At 43.3% G+C, this 24,026-nt stretch overlaps 2 protein-coding genes and 1 long non-coding RNA gene across 7 annotated transcripts in view; 1 reads left to right on the top strand and 2 right to left on the bottom strand.

Moving 5' to 3' along the window:
• Positions 1 to 476: 476 nt before the first annotated feature.
• Positions 477 to 4,208, bottom strand: CLDN5 (claudin 5). The gene has a single exon (XM_069030863.1). It carries the CDS (start codon positions 4,132 to 4,134, stop codon positions 3,484 to 3,486), a length of 651 nt encoding a protein of 216 aa, XP_068886964.1. The 5' UTR covers positions 4,135 to 4,208; the 3' UTR covers positions 477 to 3,483.
• Positions 4,209 to 8,158: 3,950 nt separating this feature from the next.
• Positions 8,159 to 13,212, bottom strand: LOC138119034 (uncharacterized). Of its 2 annotated transcripts, XR_011155364.1 has the most exons (3): positions 12,901 to 13,212; positions 12,539 to 12,776; positions 8,159 to 10,050 (listed from the first exon to the last, which is right to left on the bottom strand). It is a non-coding gene; the product is annotated as an uncharacterized lncRNA (long non-coding RNA). The 2 variants fall into 2 exon arrangements; XR_011155363.1 differs by having other exon boundaries at positions 8,159 to 12,776.
• A 49-nt stretch (positions 13,213 to 13,261) lies between these two features.
• The window catches only part of LOC138119033 (septin-2), a 35,411-nt gene continuing 24,646 nt past the window's right edge, over positions 13,262 to 24,026 (top strand). For 2 of the 4 annotated variants that reach the window (XM_069030474.1, XM_069030475.1), the window contains exons 1-5: positions 13,262 to 13,326; positions 18,219 to 18,270; positions 19,346 to 19,445; positions 20,906 to 20,992; positions 21,596 to 21,719. In XM_069030474.1, the coding sequence (XP_068886575.1) occupies positions 18,244 to 18,270; positions 19,346 to 19,445; positions 20,906 to 20,992; positions 21,596 to 21,719 (338 nt within the window). In that variant the 5' untranslated portion in view covers positions 13,262 to 13,326; positions 18,219 to 18,243. Of the gene's footprint in view, positions 13,327 to 13,435; positions 13,461 to 16,025; positions 16,049 to 18,218; positions 18,271 to 19,345; positions 19,446 to 20,905; positions 20,993 to 21,595; positions 21,720 to 24,026 lie in introns of those variants that run through there. The other 2 variants (XM_069030476.1, XM_069030477.1) reach the window with 2 other exon arrangements.

The following is a 24,026-nucleotide window of genomic DNA, read 5'->3' as shown; positions in this document are numbered from 1 at the left end:
TAGATTCTGTTCTGCTGCATGTGTGAAAATGTTTTTCCCCAGCTTGAATGCACTGAAAAAAAAAAAAGAAATAGTTGGCAGAAAGAATTAGGGTATCAGGTCAGGTTGGGGCTGATCCAAGCAGTGGGATTTTTTCCTTTTAGTTTAAACGTGTAGAAATTGAAAGCTTTAAAAGCTTCATGCTTAGAGCTGTTCCCAAAATAGCTGGGACTCACACTCCACTTCCTAATGTGCTCACATCACAAGACCAACTGCTGCTACTTGCTCTCTTTTGTCTGAGGCTTCAGTGGAGAGCTGAGATGCTGACTGCTCTGTTCGGCAAGGGAACAGCCCTTCCTTCTTCCCCAGAGGTGACCCAGCTCTCCTCCCCAAAGATAGCCCAGGTAATTTCCCTCTGGGCACCAATATCACACCCCACCTTCCTGAGCCCAAACAATCCAGTGGCTTTCACAAAGCACAGTGACCCTGTTCAGGGATTGGTTTACATGTTTTTATTTTTATGCGAAATCATAAATACAAAATAAAAATAGTAAACAAGTGCTATAGGTTTATCTTTTTGTTGGGATGAGGTTCAGGCCTGATCCTGAGCACTTCCAAGTTAAGTTCAGGACTAGATCTTTGTTCTTAGAAAACAAATCATAGCAAAAACCAACTTAGACTTTTACCCCGAAGCCAGTGACATCAGTAACAGCATTCTCTCAAGTTGTCTTTTAAAGCACAGCAACAACTAAGGATACTGAAGGATGAGAGTAAATACAAAAATATTTTTTAAAATGGACCCCACTTCCTGCAAGTATTGTTGGGTGCTGCCCCACTGACCTCAGCCACAAGTTATGGTTTTGGTAGGATGATGCTGTGTTTAGTAGCACATGCACAGTTAGCACTGGCTTCTTCCAAGAGGTCTTTCTGTGTAATTTTTTCAGATTTTGGTTATAAGAGCATCCAACCCTGCCTTGATACAAGAAATTTGGCTTGTTAAAATTCCCTTCTAAGGCGTGGGTTTCCCTCCCCCTCCCAAAGACACGAGTTTTGATTTTAAATGCTAGTGATGCATTGTCCAGAAAGATTTCATCTTTTGGTCAGACCGCAAATTCTGCAGCACTTCTGAAGGCTCTACTGTTCAGAGACATGCAGACGTTTGTCAATGGGGTTTAGTTCTTTAACTTGAGACAAAAGAGAGTGAGGTCCAGGATTTCAGCTAGTATCTGTGGACTCATTTTCTAGAGACCAGAGAGCTGAGCGAGGGTGAGGGTGGGTGACAAATACAGTTGGATGTTATAACTTAAAATAAAGTAGTCATGAAACAAATAAAGGCACCAAACCATATATCAAGCCAACTTTGGTAGATTTCTTGTAAAATAGATGCATTTAAATACATTTACAGTTGACAAGATTATACTGTTTTTAAAAAGTTGCAATGATGAAATACAGAACATTTCATTCTTGTACCAAAACTACATATCACATCATAAAAACAATATTACAGCTTTTATTTAAAGGGAGACAGCATTAGAACTGCACCTTGTTATAGCGAAGTAGTTGTAGACATACTGCTCTGCTTTTGTATTGTCTGATAAAACAGACCCTGTTATTTGTGTGTTTAAAGAACAAAAGCAGTTATCTTCAAGAGGGTAAATCATGTGCTCAATATTCAACATCAAAATTTGCAGAGGCAAGGCTTTAGTCTCTTATTCCAGTTTGTGAATTGTTGATACCTCCAGGGTTTTAAGTTTGCTAAGCAAGGCAAGAACAGAGTCAATGTAAATCTGTCAGACCCACAGCTATGGTTAGTCCATAAGTTTGGTGTTATCAGAAAGCTGCAAGAGTTAATGCTCAGGTCAGGTGTGCACTGTATTGGTACGTGATTGTGAGAACCTATGAGGTCGTAGTGCTGCTCTCTGAGGAGTATAAACAGCACATTTCCTCGCTAACTCTTGGTAGAAATCTTACGGCAATGCTGATGCTGCCACCGTCAGTAGCATAATCCTGTGTGGATTTACAAGGAATTAGATTGGAGGAGTATCACACATTCCCTTAAGCCCCTCCCTTAAAAAGGTTTGTCTCTGCAGAGTAAAATGAAGAAGTGTAAGCTAGTATTTCAGGCTGTGGTGAAGTTCAGGAGGTGTTGAGCTCAGGAAAATTAGTTATGTTGCCCAAACCATCTTCCTTCCAGTCTGCAGAGTATTACCAAGGCAATGCAGAGGAGCTGAGAGCTTTGAGAGTCATGACTTCACAACTGATCACCTGGCATAAAGTCTCAGTCAAGATATTTTTGGTAAAATTCTTCTAGCAATTTTTTGCTTGATTTGGTAAATGAAGGAAAGCACGTGTTAACAAAATCATGGTGGGGAGCCAACCAAGTGCATGTCCAACTGAACACACATTTCAAAATTGGCAGCAAGCAGAGCTTGGCAAGAAGGCCACCAAGGCATCATTCCCCCCAACCATCAGCATCTGGGGCAGTTTTTATGTTTCCAGTCTCCTGTAGTGCAGATGAGAGGAGCAGAGGCCCTGCTGGAGCCAGGACATACAGTGATCTCCTAGATTTCTTAATCTAGTCCTCGAATAATTCTGGCAATGAGTTCATATTCAAGTAAAAACAGAGCATAAGCTGAAGAAGGAGAAGAGATGAAGAACCTCAAGGGGCAACTCAGTGTCATCTGATTTGTACTCCACTAAAGGACAGCAACTACCTGAAATCTCTTTCAAGGTTTCAAATACACAGACCAATACATTTCACTGAGGGACTGAAACAACTGAAGAAAGTCAAGTAACTTTCTCCAAACAGTTACTGCTTGCGGGATTAAGGACCAAGGTTAGTGTCATGCTTTGGACAGAATCCCTATTTTATTTGCCCAAATAGATCAACCCCCTCCCTTATCAGTCCGAGCGGGAACTGCCAAATGAAGCCTTTTGGGAGAGATGACGGAGATGGGAAGCTGCTCCTCGGCTACAGGGCGCACCCGACGCCCGGTGCCAGCAGTCAGGCGGTGCCCCGAGGCACCGGCAGCGACAGCGGGCGGTAAAGTACTCACAAGTGTCACGATAACGCCGGGGAAGGGCCGAGGCCCGCGGCAGGAGCCGGACGGGCAGGCGGCGGCGACGAAGCCCGGACGGGGCGTCCCGGTAAACGCCGCCGTGCCTCGCCCGAGCTCCTTGGTTCCCCCGGCCGCCCCGGGCGGGGGAGACGCTGGTTCGGCTGCTCTGCTCGCCCGCGGAGGGCTCTGCTCGCCCGGCAGCGCGGTCGGTCAGTACCGGGAGCCGGCGGCGCCGAGCGCGGCGCTGCCCGCAGCGGAGCGGCCGGACCCGCCGGGGAGCCGGGCTGGAGGGCAGCGGGCGCTGCCCTGCCTAGGGCCGCCGCTTCACGGGGGTCCCCGTTAAGAAAAGCCTCCAGGCAGGGGAGCGCTGGAGCTCCCCGCAGACGCTCCCGGCCCGCAGCCGTCTGTCCGTGCCCCGCGGGGCTGCGGAGCGGGCCAGCCCCGCTCAGACGTAGTTCTTCTTGTCGTACTCGCCGTTGGACGTGGGCCGCCGTGGCGCCGAGTACTTGACGGGGAAGGAGGTCTCGTCGCGCTGGGAGCAGGAGCAGCAGCAGATGAGGCAGCCCCCGAAGAGCAGCAGGGCCGTGGCCGCCCAGCCGATGTAGAGCGCGGCCCCCATCTCCCGCTTCTTGGACGACGGCACGGTGGGGTCGTAGAAGTCGCTGATGACGATGTTGGCGAACCAGCAGAGCGGGATGAGGACCAGGACCCCGCAGAGAATGTAGATGGCCCCGCCGGCGATCACGATGCGGGACTTCATCTTACCGGGCCGGATGCAGTTGGTGCACTGCGCGCCCACCACGGTCACCATCAGCGCCACCAGCCCCAGCAGTGCCACGATGACGGTGAGCGCCCGGCCCGCCTGCACCTCGGGCGGCAGCGCCAGGATGGAGTCGTACACCTTGCACTGCATCTGCCCCGTGCTCTGCACCACGCAGTTCATCCACAGCCCTTCCCAGATGGTCTGCGCCACCACGATGTTCACGTCGATGAAGGCCGACACCTGCCACATGGGCAACCCGCAGGCCAGGATCACCCCCACCCAGCCCAGGATGCCTAGTCCCAGCCCCAAAATTTCCACCGCCGCCGAAGTCATGCTGCTGACACCGCTGTCCCACGGGCTCCGCAGGAAGGAGGGCGCGGCGGACCTGCTGCGCTGCCCCGGGCGGCTGCCGAGCCGGGTCTGAGCGCCGCGGTCGCGGGCAGCGCTTTATGAGGAGCCGCGGGGCGCCCGCCCTCCGCCCCCGTCCCGCCCGCCCGGCCCTGCCCGGCAGCAGCACCGCCCGCTGCGGGCCGGGGCCGGCACCGGGCCAGGGGGGGCAGGGGGCGGGTGTCCGGCCCTTCCTGCTGCTCGAGGGGTCCCGCCGGAGCTGGGAAACTTCGCTCTGCTCTCCCCGGCACCCTGCTCCGGGAGGAGCTCGCAGGGACGGCTGCCCGTTCCCAGTTAAGCGTGGGGCGGGAGGCATCTTGTCTCGGATTTCGGCTGTTCAAATTCCTTTCAGTGCCGTTATCTGTGTATTTCCTATTTACTGATAAAGTCCGCAGCCAGACCTGTGGAGAAGTCTTGCCAATACAGGCACCCAGCAGTGTGGAAGTCCTGGTTATCAGAGTGTAATTGATCATTTTTCAGAAGACTGAGCACTGATGGACAGACACAGCTCTCTCCTGCACACTCTGTCAGGCAAAAAGTTAAGAAAACACTGTCAAACGCTTAGGAACCACCCTGAAAATTGGAAGCACTTTGCATATGGGATCTGCATGTCACCTGTCAGTACCAGTAGACAGATTCTTAGTTTGGTCCAGGAAGAATAACTGCTCTTCGCTTACACCAGGCATGAAACTCTGTTTGCTCTGATCCTGGTGCCAAGAGCAAGGCATACAATTTATACATGTTTTCACAAAGACTCCAAACCTGACTTTAGTGTTTTAATTGTTCGAGTACATTTTGAATCTTTATGGTATGTTAACGAGTTACATGGCCCTGTCAAAAATGCTGTATTTACAAGAGGTTTTATCATCAGACCGGGCAGACACTGTAATTGCTACAGTCTCTTCGTGGACTGCTGGTGTCCTGGATTGTTCTCGCAAAGTAGCCTTGGTTCAGCCCATGCAGCCAGCAGCAGGTCTCAGCCCTCCAAGCTGGCAGATGCAGGGAGTGTTTGTGGTGTGAATGCTGCAATTACAGAAGCTGGAGAAAGAGAACAGACCTCACCAGCTGCCTCACAGCACCCACGAGGAGCTGTGTTCCAGTGGCTTTGCACTGGGTGTCCTGAGAAAAGCTTGTTTTGATTGCAGTAAGTTTAGATGTTTTAGACAAAATTGAAAGTTATGTTCACAGTGACTTTTGAATTGGTTTGACTAGATTTAGTTTCAGTTAGCCCAAAGTGTCCTTCCAGTGTAGAGAAGATCACAGAGTTGAAAAGAGCACATTTCCTGCCCCTATATAAGCGGTTTTCTCTGTTGTACAAAAATATACAGCACATACTGTGGCATGCAGAGGTTTGTGATCCAAATCTTAAGACTGATATGAATGCAGCATTAATGGAAAGGTCCACATGTGAAGCAGAAGCAGCAGAAGAAAAAATAAGCAAAGGTTAAAGGAATCACGTGGATTGACAGCTGAGGATGTGACTGCTGAGGTAACAAGGAGCAATGCCCTGTGCACATCCTGACAGGTGACTTCAGCAGAGGACCCCAGTGTAGTAACAGGAGGATGACAACAAGGTCACAGCACACTGGATATGGCCTTTGACTTCCTTTTTTTAACAACCAGAAGATGAACTTTAGCCATAAGACACCAAATAGCCACACGACACCCAAAAAAAGAAATACAAGAACATCAGGAGCTTGTGGACCGTCATGGAGTTGGACATGCTGACACAGGATGATTGCAGCCTTTTGATTATCTCTGCCTGAGGAGCTGTAAACATTTCTAGCATGGAAAATGTCTTCCTAACAAAGGCCGCCTGGTAAACGGAGTTTAGAGGATTTATCTCCTCTCCCAGTTGTATATAAAATAGATACAGTTTACTTCCATTATTCAAAACTGCAAATTCCAGTGTGCAAGTCCAGGAGGAATGTGTGACTGGGGCTGTGCAGTCTGTCAAACTGAGGCTGCTTACAATCACTCAGAAGAGTCCCTGGTGTCAGGGAGAGGAGAATGTGCAAAAGAACCATCCACAGAGACAGAGATATCTCAGAGGTGAACAGGAAGAAACCCAGAACACAGGCTGAAACTGAATAATGTCTGTATTTATGATGATAATAATGATTATATAGAGAACAGCATAGAAGAACAATTAAGAAAGGGGAGAGAAATGCCCATAAGCACAGGAAAGCCCCACCCTTGCCACTTGCCCGGGAGCACGGAACTCTGAGTTTCCTCTGATACATGGCCTGTGTGTGCTCCTGTGCTGGCTGGGAGGCACTCATGGGGCTGGCGCAGCTGCCTGGGTCTTTGGGCTGAGAAAGGAAACCAGCCCATGGCTCGTTTTACCTCTGCAACCCTCACCCCACCTTCCCTTGCTACCTGTAACCCAGCAACTGATTCCTACAAATCACTTAATCCAAGGCAATTATTTCTCTGGGGAAATACATGCTTAATAATCACAGAGCAACCGAACCTTTCTGCTTAGAGGCATTTCCATTCCTGGTATTTCACTTTTGTCTGCTTCTTTTCATTACCCCAGATGTTAGCTTTTATCCTGGTTACTGGCAACAACCTCTGTTTTTAATTACTCTATTTTCTGATCCTAAAAGTCTGTTGCACAGACTACCTTTAATGAGACCACCGGTGCAAGGTGCTCACAGGTTTGCTTACTTGACTTACTGGTACCTTGACTGACAGAGCTGCTGGGGGGCCTGAGGACCCCATCAGCATCAGCACGTTGTGGTTTCTGATGGTGTTAATGTCAAAACACTGGAAATTAAACTCCCAGAAATGAAAAGGTTCTACTTTCTTAAATGGAAGTACAAACCAGCATGATGTTTTATTTGGGTTGTTAAGTAAAGAAAATCCCTCCTTGTAAGTTAAACCCTTGCTGGAAAAGTCTGGATTCCTTTAAACTCAAAGGCACAATGTTTTTGCAGCAAAGTGGCTCTTTAACAAATGACCATTCCTGTCATTACATCTATTCGTGCTTCAGCTATGTATTAATTAAATTATTCTAGGGGGATGCATAGGGGGCTTTACAGCCTGTGAAAATGGGCGGAAGTGGTATTCAAGCTGAGAACAATTGCACAGGAGCCATACTATAGCAAGAGGGGCTTTGGGATTAGAGGTGATTGTGTTTTTGCTCCTTTCCTGACAATCAGGACAAACACCAGGCGCAGAGTTATTGGGAGGGCTGTGAATGGGGGGTCCAGGCTCTCACCAGCATTGCTTGTCCTGCTGTATGAACCCTGTCCCATGGCACAGACCTGCTCTGCCCAGCCCTCCAGCCTTGCCAGGGCTTTGCTCAGCCCCGAGGCCTCCCACCACCAGTGTTTGGATAGATTTGCCTTTGGACCTGAAATGTAGTGTGCAGAGCACACTTGGTTTATAATTTGTGGAGTGTCCCCCACCTAAGTGCTTCTGCTCTTTCTAATTCCTAAAATATTAAGCATCTGGAAGACAGAGGGAAAATGACACTTGGGATCAATCTTATGCACAAACCTTGTATTATTGGTGTGAATAAGATGGAGTATGAGTCAAAAGATTAATTAAAAGCCCAATGATCTCGAGACAGCTTACCATAACTTTTGGATCAGACATAAACAAAGGTGAAGAATTAGGAATCCTATTAGAGATAGATTTTGTGCCATATTTTGTATTCTAATTAGTGCTGAAATAAAGGCAGGGAGATTTACAAACACAGAAGGGTTAGGCAAAGGCTGTTCTTTATTTAGAAAGTCTGAGGTTTCTCAGCAAAGATTACTTCTTTCTGAATTATCATTTAAAGTGCAACTTTTTTCCCAACAGAAGAGATTCCATACTAGGATAGGGCTCCAGGAAGTTCTTGCATGTCAGCAGTGCCAATGTGTCTTCAGTGTGACACATCAGAAGACTGGCACATAGGAAATGAGTTCTTGTCAAATGAGCAGGTTATTACAAAATGAGAGTGCACAATTTCACCACAGGATCTATTTCAAGATGATTTATTTTGAAAATAAGCTGAAGTAGTTAACACAAAATTGTCACTTGTTCTCTTATATCATCTTTTGAGCAAGAACAAGTAGTATTCTCAATGACTGGTGCTAATGATGTAGAATCCAACGCTTTTTTTAGTACAAGTGTTGCTGCTGCTCTTTGGGAATAAGGAATGGATGCCCTGCTCCCCCTCAGTGGTGATATGGCTAGACTCAGGTAAAAGAAAGGAATGAAACAGATATATATATATAGCTGGAGAAACACTGAAAGAATAATGAATGTGCTTCCAGCCTTCATATATTTGCTGCTGCATATCCCTTTCCAGATACAGTGGCCCTAGCCCTGTATCAGTCTCTGCTCTTTACACACACCCTCTGCCTGGATGCAGCCAGAGCTACACACGTTTGGAATGCTGAGACAGTGTTACAGGCACTTTCCTCACTGAATGAGGAAAACAGTAGTGGTAAACCATCATTAGAACTAAGTTCCACATCCCCCTGCTTGAATTTCTTTACACACAAACTTCTGGAGCAGCACTTCAAACTTCCGAGTGTTGGAATTGATCTTCATGTCTCTCTATTGAAGCACACCCTGCTGAGAACATTTCAGGACCAGCTGGGCTGCCCTGGTGAGCTGCTGTGCAGCCAACCCTTCAGCACCTTGTTTTCTCCATTTAGCTTTCCAGAGAACACTGTGGTGTCACTGGACAGCCATTAACCCCATGTTAATGATGTTCCAGGGCAGTTAATATGGGCAATGAAGGCCCTTTCCCAAAGTTTAGAATGTCACGTAGACAAGCATATAAAGAGTTTGATCATCCTGCTCATCAGCAGATCCCACTGAATATATGCTTAGGCCATGCCACTTCAAATATTTCTCTTTAATGCTATGGACAGATCTTGAGAACATAACATATTAAAGCTTGGATAGGCAGGGTGGGGGGGGAACCTATAGGAAATACACATTGTTTCATGCCTAATGGTTCATTCTACATCGTGTTTCCTTCAGGACAAAAGTAGTTTAATTTTGTCCTCTTCCAGAGTTAGCCTCCTTCCACAGATTGTGGTGTACCAGGATCCTGGTAGATCTCTTTCCGATGCAATTCTTGGGAAATCACATCAGATGTCAGTTTGTAAAGAGCAGCGTCAGTAAAGAGAAATGCCATTGTTTTAAATATACTTTGCAGATGTTGAAAGTAATTAGTAAAGACATGACCATGAAGTTACTGAACACTATTCAGGGTTAGTGATGGGAAATGTAGTATATTTATCAAGTTTCCCAAGAAATGTGCATTGCTGAGAAGAAGTTTGGAAGGTTTGGGACACCTTGGCACTGCAGCCCCTGCACGTCTTAGATGAGCTCTGCTTCTGGGAATAACACGCATCTGTTTGGTCAATCCTGATTTCTTTCTTAAAAGGGAAGTTTGTTTTCAGTAAGAGGAAGGATGGCTGTTACTGGTGAAAAGATGCAAAATGTCTCTTACACTGGAGAATATTTGTAGGTGTTTCTTATTGCTTCTTCATTGCCCTAAGTAGCATCTTGAAAAGGAGGGCTTGTACGTGCTTGTAAATGCAAAAGAAACACTTCTGTTCCTCTGAAACTACTATGAATCAAACAGTCTTCATTTCCTGTAGTGTGTCACTGAAAATGAAGCTTGGGTGCTTTTTGCAGCAAGGGAAAATACTTACATGTCTTTTGCAGATTTTCGTATGGATTCCTACTTGTAAAGTAGCCTGTGTCAGTAAATCCTGGTGCATGCACAGATGGTGGCTACCTGTTCGTACCCTGCCCGAGCTCCAGCTCTGAGTTGCAGACCTCAGAAGGGCTCAGCAGTGAGACCAACCTTCCCTGGACCTGACATCTCTGATTCCTGCTGCAGCATGTCTGCAAAAACAGAGGAAATTTCAGATGTTAGAATGATGATTCCATAGATAAATGGGAATCACCTGTTGGTGATTCCATAGATAAAGTCCTACACAGAAGAGTATTTTGATCAAATCAGCAGTTTACCAAACACTAACAGACAATGGGAACTTCACCCTTAAATTTCTGTCTTTCAGCACACCCAAATCCTACAAATTATCCCAGGGAATATCTAAATTATGGTATCTGACATTCACACTAGCTACATTCAAAGTACTTTTTTCTCTGGTAATCCTTTAAAAGAGGATGTCACCCACAGTGTGCAGCAGATTTATTTCTTGAAGGTTTGGACCTGGAGCCACGTACTGTAACTTGGCAAAGCACACACAAATATTTTGAATCAAATGCAAACTGAAATCTTACGGAAATGAAAAGGATTTATGTATGTGATTAAGTTGTTTAATCAGGCCTTGGGCAGTTTTATCTCCAGGGAGGATTGGGAGAATTCAAGATGGTCAGTGTCTCACAGTAGTGAGTCAATATCTCCATGAATTGCTTTTATAGTGCAGCCATTACAGCAATCACACAGAATTTTAGGCTCAAATCCAAACATTCATCTATGTGAGGAAAAGATTGCACTGAAAGAAAATAAAGTTAAAAGGGATCTCACAACTGAAAAAAAAGGACAGTTTTAAGCAGCATATCTTAAGGGAAGTAATGCCAAGGAGTGTGGAGTTGGTTTATCTATTAAAACTCAATTTAGGTTTCAGTTTATGGTTGTATTTATTTTATTATAATCAATATCACCATTTTCTCTGGTAAGGACTGGAACAAAAGGCACATAATGTCTTTTGCTGAATGCATGAGGTATTTCTCACTAAGATGTGACTCTACACGAAGTTGAGATTTGAATTCAAGGAAGGACTTTTGTGCTTTTGATAGTGTAAACCTAGATGTACCAGGAACTTTAATAAAAGGCATTGGAATTTCCAAGGGAAAAAAAAAACAGAATTATTTTTAAAATAATAATTCTGGGAATGAGTGAATCACAGTCAGACTGCTGTTCACAGCATGAACATTTCTAGACTATTTAACCAGTGTTCTTCAGTACAACCATTTCTTCTGTTTGCACTTCTGCTAATACTGGTGTGAGAAATGACAAACATGCAGCACGTGTTTGGGGGGGCCTGCATTTGCTGTAGGTGTCTGCAGTGCAGCATTTCTCAGTCTCACATCCGAAACAGCTTCAGTTCTGCTGCCTGGCATTCCTGTAAACCGCAGTACCGTAACGAGTCTCGTAACAGGTTTCGAAAGTAACAGAAGTACGTTTTCATCAAGTGAGTAATGCACTGTAGCACTCATTGTCACAGGACGCTCTTTCATGCCAGAAGTTGGGATGGGTTCAAAAAGCAAGAAGAAAAATTCATGGAAGAGAGAACTATCAAGATAAAACTTCTGGCTCAGGAAGCTGCTGAGCCCCAGATTGCCGGAAACTGGGAGGAAATACAGGCACGGTGCTACTTTTATCTTTTCCAAAGCATCTGCTCCTGGGCACTGCAGAGGCAGGGCACTGGCTAGGACTGACCTCTGCTCTTACCCCAAGTGCCCTTCCCTACATCACTTTCTGGCCTAATTGAACCTTTTGGGGAGGATTGTGGCTTCCCGGAACATTTTGTGTGACAATTGGTCAGTGATCCGATTCAGCCATGACTTGGGAAAAATATTGGTGTACCTCAGTAGTGAAGGATTTGAAATTTCTGGAGGCTGTTTCACCCCTTGCACTAAATCCTGCCAAAGGAAAGGAGTGACAGTCATGGGAAAGCACTAGCTCCCACCTGACTGGGGGAGATGGCAGATGACAGGCTGTAGGTTGGCATTGTCTGTGCTAATTTCTTAAAATTTCTGCAAATTAACTAAACAGTTGTTTGTAATAACAGTGCATGTGTGCAAAGTCTTGTGTCCATCACAGTGTTCTAACTTAGTGAAAGAAAAACTGCCACAGTTGTTCCTTTGGTGATAGTACAAAGCACCTATATGGAAATCCATTGAATATTTAAAAATAAAACCTTCGTTTCTAAAGAAGACTGAAATGGCATCTTTTAACTCCTCCAGCAAAGAAGTGTGTATCAGAACTTTGAGTTATAACATTATATTTTGTCCTAGGAAGTGGAACTTGCTTGTACTTTCACTGGCTTTTATCCTGTTCTTACTCAGATCACATCAATGCTCAGCTGATAATATCAGCACAATGTGATTGCAAATAATGCCAGTCTGCCTTCAGCAGCATTTGTTTCACTTCCACATTTTCCTGTTGTGAGCTGCAACCCAGTTTGCTTAATGGACGGGAATATAGGCAAAACAGGAATGCGTTTCTTGGTATTCAGAATTTTAAATCAAAATACTTGCTACTAGGCCATACATGCAAATTGCCCGCTCAAAATGTGTGGATGGATTTCTAGAAACTTTCCTGAACAGTTCTTGCAGCAGGAAAAGTTGGAAAAAACCTTACCGGTACTTCTGCTAATAGCGTTTTAGTTTTGACAGTGTTGCATTTAGAGTTTGGGCTATGTCACGCTGTTTCCCCACGAGAAAGCGATCTGTTTCTGTAATCTGACTGTAGGTATCTTTTACACTCCAGGTTTATGTCCGCTGGAGCCCCTGATACCTCAGAGAACTTGCAGGTGAGAATCGCACTCAGCTCCGCAGCGATGACAGCGACCAAGGCTCTCACAGAACCAGAGGGAAAGCTGTGAGGAAAGAGAATAGTGAAAGTAAAACAAGTACATTGGATTTTTTGCACAATGTTCGGGAGAGGAATTTGCTTCATGTGTGAATGAGCATCTGAAAACTAAACAGGGTTGTGTTACATACTGCATTACAATCAAAGAGCACAAAGTTTAAGCTCGATTTCCCCCGGTTATCACACCAGCCAGGTTTTCCAGTGAGGAATATCGCTAAAACTTGCTGTAGGTGGAGCAATCTTAAAGTTCAACGACGTTTGGGTAGAAAACAGAAACCAAACCATTCCGTGTAGATGTGGCACCGCAGGAGTTAGTCTGCCGGCGGCCTCGGCCCGCGAGCCGCCATGGCCGCGCCCGCTGAGGCGGGCGGGGGACGCTCTGTCCCTCCTCTTGCTGCTCCCGGAGCCGCCTCTCGCTGCTGTCTCCGGCACGGCCCGGACCATAGAGTGGCGCGAGGTAGGCGGGCACTCTGCCGCGGTGGGTTGTGGGATGCGGGAGGGCTGTGGGGCGGGAGCGGCGGATCGCGGCCTGGCGGCGGGAGCGGCCGCGGCCTCAGGTGAGCGCCGGGAAGGGGCCGCGTCCTCCGCGCTGGCGGCGCCTCCGCCCCCAGAGCGCTCCAGGGGCTCGCCCCCTGCAGGGCACGGCCTCGGTCCGGCCTCGGTCCGGCCTCCCGCCGCCGCTCGCGGCGAGGTTTGTGTAGCCGGTGTGTGGGGACGGGAGAAGCGCACCGGGGCAGGAGCCCCGGGACGCCGCGGTCGGGCCGTTTCGCGCACACCTTGATTTGTTTTTAAAACAAGGCAGAGATTAATTTGAGATGTGGACAAGGCCGCGGTGCTGGGGTAGCCGGAGATGCGAGGAGAGGATGGAGCAGGAAGTGCTGTCTCCACTGGGCATTCCTCGGATGCTTTTAAAATTGCAGCACCCACCATGGGATTGCAGCTGCCGGGAGCCGGGGATGCGGCGGGGGCATGCACAGAGCGACGCGTACCTGCTTTGGCCACAGACCGAACCAGTGCTTTACTTTCCTGGGTTTTCTTTTTGTGGTGTTTTTCTTGTTTTTTTGGTTTTTCCGTCTTTAGTTATTGTTCACGTGTAGGTCAGAGACGTGATGGTATCATGAGACTTAAGCGTGACGTGGAAGTGATTGAAAGACAAACTTAACAGTTTGCTGTGCGTTGCCAGTATGTACACAATTATATTTATGCTCTGCGGGTGTGAGGCAGAGCTGCCTATTTCCTGATGAGTGACTGTGGCTAATATATTTAGCTTTTTAATTTAAAAAAGCCCCTGCTTTTCACAGTTACAGGTCTGTTTAAAAGTATTTTTGTGACACAGTAACTCTGCAAAAATACTGTCAAAAGCTCCTCGCATAGGGACAACATCGTCCCTATAACTGATCATTTACAAGAACGGTATCACTGCATCCTTTGTGTGTTTCAAGTGATCGGATTAATTGAAAAAACACTACGAAAAGAAGTTGTTTAGAGTCATATGTTAGCGTTGAAATGGAACTTTTAGGATTAGAGCTTTAGGTTTATGCATTGCTTTTTCTTGGCCTTTTAAGAATAGTGCTCGTACAGGTGGTTGAACTACAGTTTAGTGCTTGTTCCTGTTGCTGTGCACATGTGTGCTGTTAAGTCACATGCATGTTCCAAATTTTGATGCATTCCCAGTAGTAATTCCCGTACAGTTTCCTTGGTTCAAATACAATACCAGAAGAAAGTCTGTAGAACTTATGAGCACTGAACATCAGTTCCAAGCCAGAGCTGTGGCTCACACTTAGAGTAGTGTGTCTGCAAAGGTCACAGCTGGGTTGTTGCATTTTCTGTTAATTCCGTATTTGGTGGAAATGAGACTGAATAAGAATAAAGCAGAATTGTTAGTGTGTAAAAGATGATTCCTTCAACTGATAATATCTATTTCTAATGAGGAAAAATGAAATCACCTGGGATTGTTGATCTAGAGGGAGTGGGGGGGAGGGGGTTTCCCGCAGTGGAGGTGAGGACGTGCCAGGAATGAAGCATGGCACACGGAACAGCCTCTGCTGGACATGCTTGTTAGAACTCAGTGATTCACAGATTCATGTCATTTTTTCTATTATTATCGGTTTGACTCAGTATTTAACATTTCTTCCTTGGCTTTTGTAGTTCATTTAGTGAGAAACCACAAGTACTGGTGGTTTACTGACATATTCTCGGTGTTTCTGTCTGCTTTAAGTCTGAAAAGTGACTTCAGAATGCTGATGTTGTTGAGACCACTTCCAGCACTTGGAAACCTTTTTAAGTCTTCACTGCTTTTATTAAATACTGCCAAAAAAGTATCTGAGTTATATAGCCTCTGATGGAAAGAAAGAAGCCTCATCTGAGAAATCAGGAGGGCTGTTCTGCTTGTCGAGATGGTTGTAAGGTCCCTCCAAAGTGATTATTTGAAAATGTTGTTTGATACCCTTATATGGAAACGCTCTTTGTACATGTTTGGTAGTGCTTTCTTTGTGCTGGTTCCTATTAAGAAGCTCCCAGTCTGCCTGTTCCTCGCAGTTTACTTCTTGCATCCTGACAGGAACAAAGGAAATGACCCATTTTCCTTCCCCTCTCTTTCTCTCACCGGAATGCTGTTCTTAGCAGAGGACAGTGGGATGGCACGTTCCAGCTACAGCTGAACTTGGTCGTACTTTGCTCCTTTAGATTGCCAACATGCTGTTGTTCAGGATAGGAATTAACATGTTGAGATCTGAAATGAAACTTTATTATGTTATCCATTGTTCAAAACCAGATTTGGACATTCCTATGCTGTAGCGCAGTGTCCCTTTTTTTCTGCTAGGCCTGCTAAATAGGGCCCAGCATTATTTACAAATAAAGTTTCACTGCTTTTTGCAAGTTGTTGTGAATGTATCTTGTCTATTCCTTTCTCCTTGAACTGTTTTGTATGTGCTGCTTTGCTAATCTCATACTGATTGAAAGAGTACTTTGAAAATGTAAAGAAAACAGAACAGATACAGTTCTTGCTCTGGTTTGCCTTAGTTGTGGGGTTTTTTTATACATTTTGTTCTGGACAATTGATAAGAAATTAGATGTTACAATTTCCAGGTGTGGGACTACCCAGACTGTTGTTAGAGACTCAACTTCATGTTGTTTTGATGTTTGAGTCAGCTGTGTGCAGACAGAGCTGTGGGTTTCTGCAGTCACTGATGCGCAGTGTGGGCTGGTCCAGCGCCAAGCTCTCACTTGTGAGCAGTGCTGAGAGTGCTGCGGTTGTTTGGTGCTGTAAGAAGATTTAATGTATGGCATTTTGTTAATTCTGAGGTTTTGATTTGTACTGTGTGGTAGAGCTTCGGGAAGACAGCACGTGGTCATCCAGGGAAGTTGTTTGGTGGAATGATTTTCGAGAAAACCTCAGGAGGGCAGTACTAGGAATTGCAAAATGTCACGGCTGAGCAACTGAGCTCCCAAATGAACCTTGGCGCCTTAAGCGTTATAGCACAGCAGGTGTTTCTGTGGGCTTTTTTGTTGTTGTTGAGGTAACTTTTAGCTAGCACATTTCTATTCTAACAGAAGACATTGGGAAATGACTAACTGGAAGTGTGAGCTGCAGTCATGATGTGATCAGAGCAGCTGGGTTGCTGCTTTGGCTACAGCAACTTTTCGGTCAGAGTAAGGCACGAGGTGAATGTGGTTTGCCTCATAGGAAACAGGTTTTGTAAGCTGTATTTGTGGAACAGATGATTTTATGAAAAAATGTTCTTTTATGACATGACAGACTAATTTTGAAGCCGAATGTGTCATAATCAGTTGACAACAATTTTGCCTCTTCTGCTTTTTAATCAAGTAACTTTAGTAATGCCACAATGGATGTGACTATACTGTCAGTTTAAGGTAGAAGTGGTTAGAGAATTTGCCATATGTATTAAAACCCAAATTGTTCCCCTCCTCTCCTTTATCTATGGACAGCTGGCCTGGGTGGCTTCTCCCCTGGCGTTACTGTGAGAAGTGGGTCAGGTATATCTGTATTGGCACTCAGTAACTATGAGCTTTTCTAAACTCTTGAACCAGGTTACTGATTTTATTGACAAGGTGACAACAGAGGTTTCCAAACTTAGAAACAAAATGTGGACAGAGCCATGAGTTACTTCTGTCAGTGGGTTTGTGACTGTCTTTAAGGATCTGTGACAATGGTTAGCTGGAGGCTGGAATGAGCCTTTGAATACTGGTCGAAGAAAAATAAGCTCTGTGTTTTCAAAACCATTCTTAAGGGATGTTTTCCAGAATGTTTTGAGGAATACACAATTAGAGGCTGACAGAAGATGAGTAGAATCAGGACCTCCCTATTTTCCAGGCAATGGATGCATTGGGCTTTCATTAGTAAGCAAATGAGCTGGGTATGGGGGAAAAGTAGTTGGAGGAGGAAAAAAAACAACTTTCCTTGCTCATAGGGTAGCTGGTACCTGCACAGCTGCCAGGATTTTAAGTGCCTGCTGCAGGGCAAATGAAATACCATGGGAGCTGAAGACCTGTTTACTTAAAACTCCAAGTGGCAATTATGCTAACTTCGATGTTTCCTTCAGTCCATAGTTTAGTGTGTCTCTGCCAGGATTTGACTGTCAAACTGCCAGTGTCAGAAACTGGACTGTATCCTGCTAAAACGACTCCTGCTACCCAACAGGAAAGTCTGAACACACAGGTGCCTGCATAGGTCACTTCCCTGCTTTTCCAGGCCAAGAGCAGCATTGTCAACAAACCAAGCTGTGAAGTGCTCCTGCCACTTCTGCGTTTCCTGTCCCTACTCTGGGGCTGCTCTAAATGAAAGGGCCTTGCTATTGCCCTGATAACTAATCTATAGCACAGCTAACATCCTTGAGTAAAAAGATAAGGGCTTGCCAAAGTCCAGCTGTTCAGGGTGTCTGAAACTAAAGAACAAATCTTTTTTGATAGTCCTTCACACCGGGGTGAATTTTTGTGTCCAGCATGGGTTAGCCAAGGGTAGTGTCCTATTCAGCAATAGCACTTTGAAGTCACTGAAAATAATGTTATGTTCTGACCCTCACCTGGGAATCATGTAGGTGTCCTGTTCTCATGAGAATTTTTGGATGTGGTAACAATTCTCAATGTAATGTTTGGACAACATTTGCACTACATTCGCCTATCTGTGAACCATCCTTCTATGAAGACAGGATGGGTGAAAGTTTTTTGTGATACTAAATTTTAATATTTTGCATTTTAAAGGAATATTTCTGTTTTGAAAATTTTAAGTATTTAAATTAAATACTCCTGTGATTTATTTCAGAAGCAGGACATTTTGATTAATGGCTTGTTTGTTCTGGTAATCCTTAAGTATGTGACATTTCATTCTACTAGAATAAAATGTGATTATTACATGCAATTGATCAGTTCAAAATTAAAAGTAATGTAATCTTCGAGTCAGCTAACATGCACTATGACTTTTTTTTTCCAGTGTCTGAAACTTGAAGTGAAGAAACATGTCTCAGTCAGGTGAAAAAGTAAAGGTAAAGAGATGGCTGCATAGCCAAAATTTTGTCTAGAATCTGTTCAACTTCTGAAATACTTGTGGTTTTACTGAAGTGCTAAAAATGTGAATAGAAGATACCTTATTTCTTCAGATGTGTTTCTTAAAAGGAACTGCTTAGTAGAGACAGAGATTGCATGTGATCCTAGTGATAGGCTTTCTGGTGTTCACCAGACATTCAGTCTCTGCTTACAAAGTTAAAATGGTACCTTCACCTAAGGAAATTTCATATGACAAACCTTCATTTCTAATGTTTTTGCCCACGTGGATAGGCTTTAAAAGGATTGTTAGCAAATAAATAATTATCTTTTAAGTGATTTCCCTTGTATCCCCCCACACCACTGGAAGTGTATGGCATTGTAAAAAATCTGTTCTCATCATAAACTCATCTGTGAAGAAAACATCTGGTTCCAGGTAGCCCATAGGTCCTTAAGTCAGGTGGCTGCAGTTCTTATTTAGGCTCCTATTAGGTTTTCAGTCAATGGATAACAGATGGTGAAGCAGACTGCCCTGTTTATAGCCCAAATCTCTTTGATAAGTTTTTCAGGCATGTTTCTTTTTCCTGCTTTTGTGTTAGAAGTTAAAGATTGTGAAGATAGGTGAACAGCTTAACAAGCAAAAGATACAATCACACAGAGATGTATCTCCTTAGTACAATGTTCTTGTTTTTCACCTGTAAGCATATACATTATAGAAGATAGTAGCTGCAGACACCAAATTTGAACAGATTTTTTATTTTTAGCTGTAGTTATTTCTTAAGATTAATAATAGTGTGTTCTTGCAAGCTTGCAGATTTTTATTTTTATTTCATCCAAGGGAAGACTTTTGTTTGTATAGGCCAAGGTACTTACCTGATTTCTATTTGTATCTGCCCACTTGGTAAATGAGCCTTTTCAAGGTCTGCCTCGCTATTGCAGCAAAAATTGTTTCATTCTCTATTCTTCCTTGTGCTTTATAAACCCCTGCACTTTATTGTGTAGAATCAAGTAAACTCTTTTCCAGCTTTTTAGGGGGAAAGGGATCTCATTTATATTCAACCTTTGTTTTCTTGTCAGTTTTCTGACTCGGCAGGCTATGTGGGATTTGCTAATCTGCCCAACCAGGTTCACAGGAAATCTGTGAAGAAGGGCTTTGAATTCACACTGATGGTGGTTGGTAAGTGACTTCTTTAAGTATTTTTGGCGTTATACAACAACAACAACATTTCTTTCAGGTAGACATATACATCTTCCTACTTAGCATTTGGCTGTTACACAGAAGAAAAAGCTTTGAACCTCTATACACTTTCTAATTAAATCTGTTACTATTTTGTCATGTTTAGTAGGAGGGAGTATTTATAATGATTAAAGATGATGCCTTGGAGCCAACAGGACATTTTTGTATTCCTGATTCATCGTCAGATGATAGGGGTAGTTGTTCAATCTTTCTTTGAGTCTTGTTTCCCCATGGAAAGCCTGAATGCTCATGGTGAGTATCTTGCTGTTGAAATGGTGATGCTGCTGTTGTGTTTTCTGCTGTTTTCTACTGACTCACTCTGGTGTCAGAGATAAACCTGTAATATGCCTGTTCTGTCAATGAGCACCTCTCAGTCTCTTTGATGGAGAGTCCTTTAGGCACAAAGCTCTTCCCAGTGACATGTTGAATTATGATTCCATTAAATCAGTTTAATGGTGTACATGTGCAAAGGGAGTCCACAGAACTGTCACCCTCTTGTAGCACTTAGTGAAAAATGAAAATGTTCTCTGTAGTACCATTTGGGATTACTTGGTGACAGTATTCAGCAGTGTTTGTGAGATAAATAGGTAATTCGTGATAATTGTGGAGTTTCTTTTGTCATGTAGTTTGTGATGAGAAATGCAGATAACTTTTTCATCTCTAAGATCAGGTTAGTAGGATCTAAAATAATATGGCTAGTTGGTCTAAATGCTGACTCCTTTGATTCCTTGAGTTAGGAAACAAGTGATTTTTTGAAACTCAGATTTAGTAGTTAAATTTACACGTTTAACTTTATTACTCAGATGTAGGACAAAATTTGTATCATTTGAAGTTACAGAATTATGAAACTTCTCAGGTGAATTTTGAATAATTTGCTTTATGATTTTCAGTTTCATAGAACCTCTATGGGCTTAACTGTAAGGGTGCAAAACTTGACTGTTAGTTTGGGATTGCTTTACTCATTTTTCTTCTCAGCAGTGTTCCAGGTTCAATTTCTAGCTTAGGAAAACCTTCAAGCTCTCAGAAATTTTCGGCAGGAGAGTTACAGCTCCTGATTTTGTAAGTTTAAATGAAAAAAGCTGTGATTTCCCTGCAAGTAACTGAACTATCTCTAGATCTATAGTCCAAGTGCTGTATGACCTTTCAGCTTTTATTGTGACATCTGTTACAGTAAACTTAAAATTTTCATGTAACTGTTATGAAAACACTGGAGGCTTGTTTTTCCGGTGTTTTCAAAGTGCTTAGCTGAGCCTTTGATGTTTTTATATCAAAAGCTGGGGTGGATCCTGATGAACAAATTATTTTTCCTATAATGTGGGCTTGGAGAAAGACAAGGTGCTTTAAAAATCTTGGGAGTAAAAAGTGTGTATGTGTAATAACCTGAATTATTTTGCTTGTAGGTGAGTCTGGCTTAGGAAAATCCACTTTAATTAACAGTCTGTTCCTGACTGATCTTTATCCAGAACGTTACATTCCTGGAGCTGCAGGTAAATGTGGTTTTGCAGTTCCTCCAGCACACTCCACCCTATAAAACTTCATGTTCTTTTCACTTAATATTGCTTAATTCTTCACCTATTACACAACTTCGTCATGCTGTATTTAAATTTTCTAAATTATGTTTTGCTGAGCTGTCATTTTCTTATTTAGATTTCCTTTCAAAGACTCAGCTTTTGTTTCTTTATCAGTTGTTATTAAAAAAACACCTCCCAAACCTTTTAGGTATCAAATACCTAAATGTGGTTTTGCTCTAATCCCCATTTCTTCTTACTGCTTTTTGTCTCTAGTGCCTTAAATCGTAGTTAGAGGTGTAAATAACCTTTTGACAAAGAATCTATTGTGCTTTTGAGTATTGTGATTTTATTTTTGCATATAGTCATAATAAGCCCACGTTTTTGTTCATTGTTTCTTGTTTACGTACAAAAACGTGGTGTTAAATTTTGCCTGCTACTTTGTGTATTTTGATAAAATATTTTATGTCATGCAGGTTACAACACACTTCAGTTTGCAGTTCCTCCTCTCTTGCTCTCTCCTGTGGGGGTCTCTGCAGCAATTGATAGGCAAATAACAATCCAAATGTTCCTTTATTTTAGAGAAAATAGAGAGAACAGTTCAAATTGAAGCTTCTACAGTAGAGATAGAGGAGCGAGGGGTGAAGCTGCGTTTAACTGTAGTTGACACACCAGGATATGGAGATGCCATTAACAGCCAGGACTGGTATGTGTGTAAATACTGCTTTGTTAATAAAGTGTGTGCCGTACACAAACACTACTTTAGTGTGTCTGTTACTTTCTACAACTTCCAGTTTCAATTTTCTAACCACTTTTGATGTTCTTAAAAGTTTTGTAGGCTGTGTCTATGATTCTGCCTCAAAATTAACAGCCTCTCCTTCAAAAAGTTTCTCTGAGCACTGCAGTCAGCTTTTTGTCTCTATGGCCATTCCAATAGGACAAAATTCTGGTGGGGGAACTTTTTGTCTTTTACTTTCTGTGTCTCTGGCCCATCCAGTTTCCATGTTTTTAAGACAGTTCTTTTCATTCCCTGTCTTCTATGTGTATTACTAGCAATTTAGGTAGAACTGGTGTTTTTTTATGGTGAAGTTAGCACTTGGCTCTCTCTGGCCTAAATATCACTGAGAATCTTTAATGGATGAAGTAATTGTCAGCAAATACACTGGAAAACACACATAATTGCTTTAGCATGATGATTGTGAAGAGAGAAGTTTATAAAGTAGCTAGATAGGAACTGGGCAATTTGTAACAAAGCTAGAATTAATAAGTTCATAAACGTAATTTCCAAATAATTACACTCAGGCAATTCTCATGAACTGTGGAAAGCTGATAACTTTTTTCAAATAAAGATGAGCTATCCTTACTGGGATGCTTCTAGTTGCAGTGGAGTAAAACTTCGAATTTTCACGTGATTGTTTTTTAAGAAGTGCTAACAATATTTATTTGACTTAGTTGTTAATTTTGTTGACGCTTTATTTGTGGTGGTGGTGGTAATCCCAAGGCAAACAAAGGTCACTGTGCAGAGACATGGAACATAAAGCTAATACAGGTTGATATGAGTCCTTCAGTATTAGTTAAAGACCAGAAAAGAGATAAGTAACAAGTAAAATAAACATATATATTGCTAATAGAATGTTTTTCATTCTTGCATTGACAGAATGATGTATCTGCAGTGTTCTTATTATCAGACAGGGTTTTTGTCTTCTTTCTCTGGTGTAGATGTAGGAACACAGCAAAAGTGAAGGCAGTGAAGTTCTGTAATGTACTAAATGAAAGTCTGAAAGTGAAGCTCTAGTGAGGTTTTTATTTTCCTCCCACTTTTCCTACTTAAGTAAGCTGAAAAAAATTGAACTTTTGGAATAACACAAAGGCATCTTTCTGGGCTGCATCATGATCTTGCCTATTTTGTGCACTGTTGACTAGAGCTTCCTTCCGCTGGAGCTGAGAGCTCTGCAGCCTGTGCATTGTGTTATAGAGAGCTCTTCCTGTTGATTGTGTTCTAGTGCCCTTTGTTTATTCTGCTCAGATGTTTCTTGGAGACCTCCATGTTCAGATTTTCCCCATTCTTTTTGGAGGTTTTCTGAGTAGAATCATTCTGTGGTGATTCAGACCTGAGTGGAACAATTTATACGTAATTTTCTGTGACAAGTCTGAAACATCAAATACGCTACAGGAACAAACAGCACTTACATCCTGCAAAATAAAAAGATGCAGTTAATGGTATCACTTTAGTCTGCTTATGTCACATGAAAAACCTTTCAGCCCAGGCAAGTGTCATTTTGACAAAGTGTTAATCTTTACAGGATGTCTCTGGGACTTGGATGGACAGACTCTTTGTTCTGAACTGTAGTGAAGACTAACCCAGTGCAACCACCTTCCTTCCTTGGTAGTTCAGAGGAAGGAGCAAGTTCATGTTCTTGAACTTATCTTTGTGTTCAGGAGCATTTACTGCAGTTGTTGTTCACTGGTAGATAGTGCTGATCATGATCTAAGGTTTATAAAGCCCTTTTTTTTTGGGAAGGCTGTAATTTGTGCAGACTGTTTTTCAGGGTGATGAATTTTATTAAGGCTATTTGTGAACACAGGTAAACCAAACTGGCATGGTGTCTCTAGGAGGCAACAGTCACTGGGACTGTTTCAAATATCTTTCTCCTGAGTGGGTTCCTTAATGGCTTTTAGTCTCTGTCTGTGCATTGATGAAAGGGCTAAATTTTAGAGTTTGACTTTCGTGGATGGGAGCTGAGGTAAATTTTTATGTATTTTGTGTCACAGAAGAAGGACTGATAAGGATTTTGTGCTAGCAGGAGTGTGTCCAGGAGGTCTACTGGATTGGAAGAACAACAGTGTTGGATTGGGAAATGATTTGTTATAGATTTAGTACAACGCATTTTCTGAAGCAGAGTAATTCTTGTCTTCTGGATGCTATTGTACTTAGTATGTAAGGAGAGGTGGAGGTGAACCACAGTTAACCATAGTGATAATTTTTTAGATTCTGTGTGAAGCTTTAGTGGTG

This window comes from Aphelocoma coerulescens, chromosome 15, assembly GCF_041296385.1.
Source record: "Aphelocoma coerulescens isolate FSJ_1873_10779 chromosome 15, UR_Acoe_1.0, whole genome shotgun sequence".
Taxonomy (NCBI): Eukaryota; Metazoa; Chordata; class Aves; order Passeriformes; family Corvidae; genus Aphelocoma; species Aphelocoma coerulescens.
Note: the sequence above shows the minus strand (reverse complement) of the source record. Positions and strands in the feature narration are given on the sequence as shown.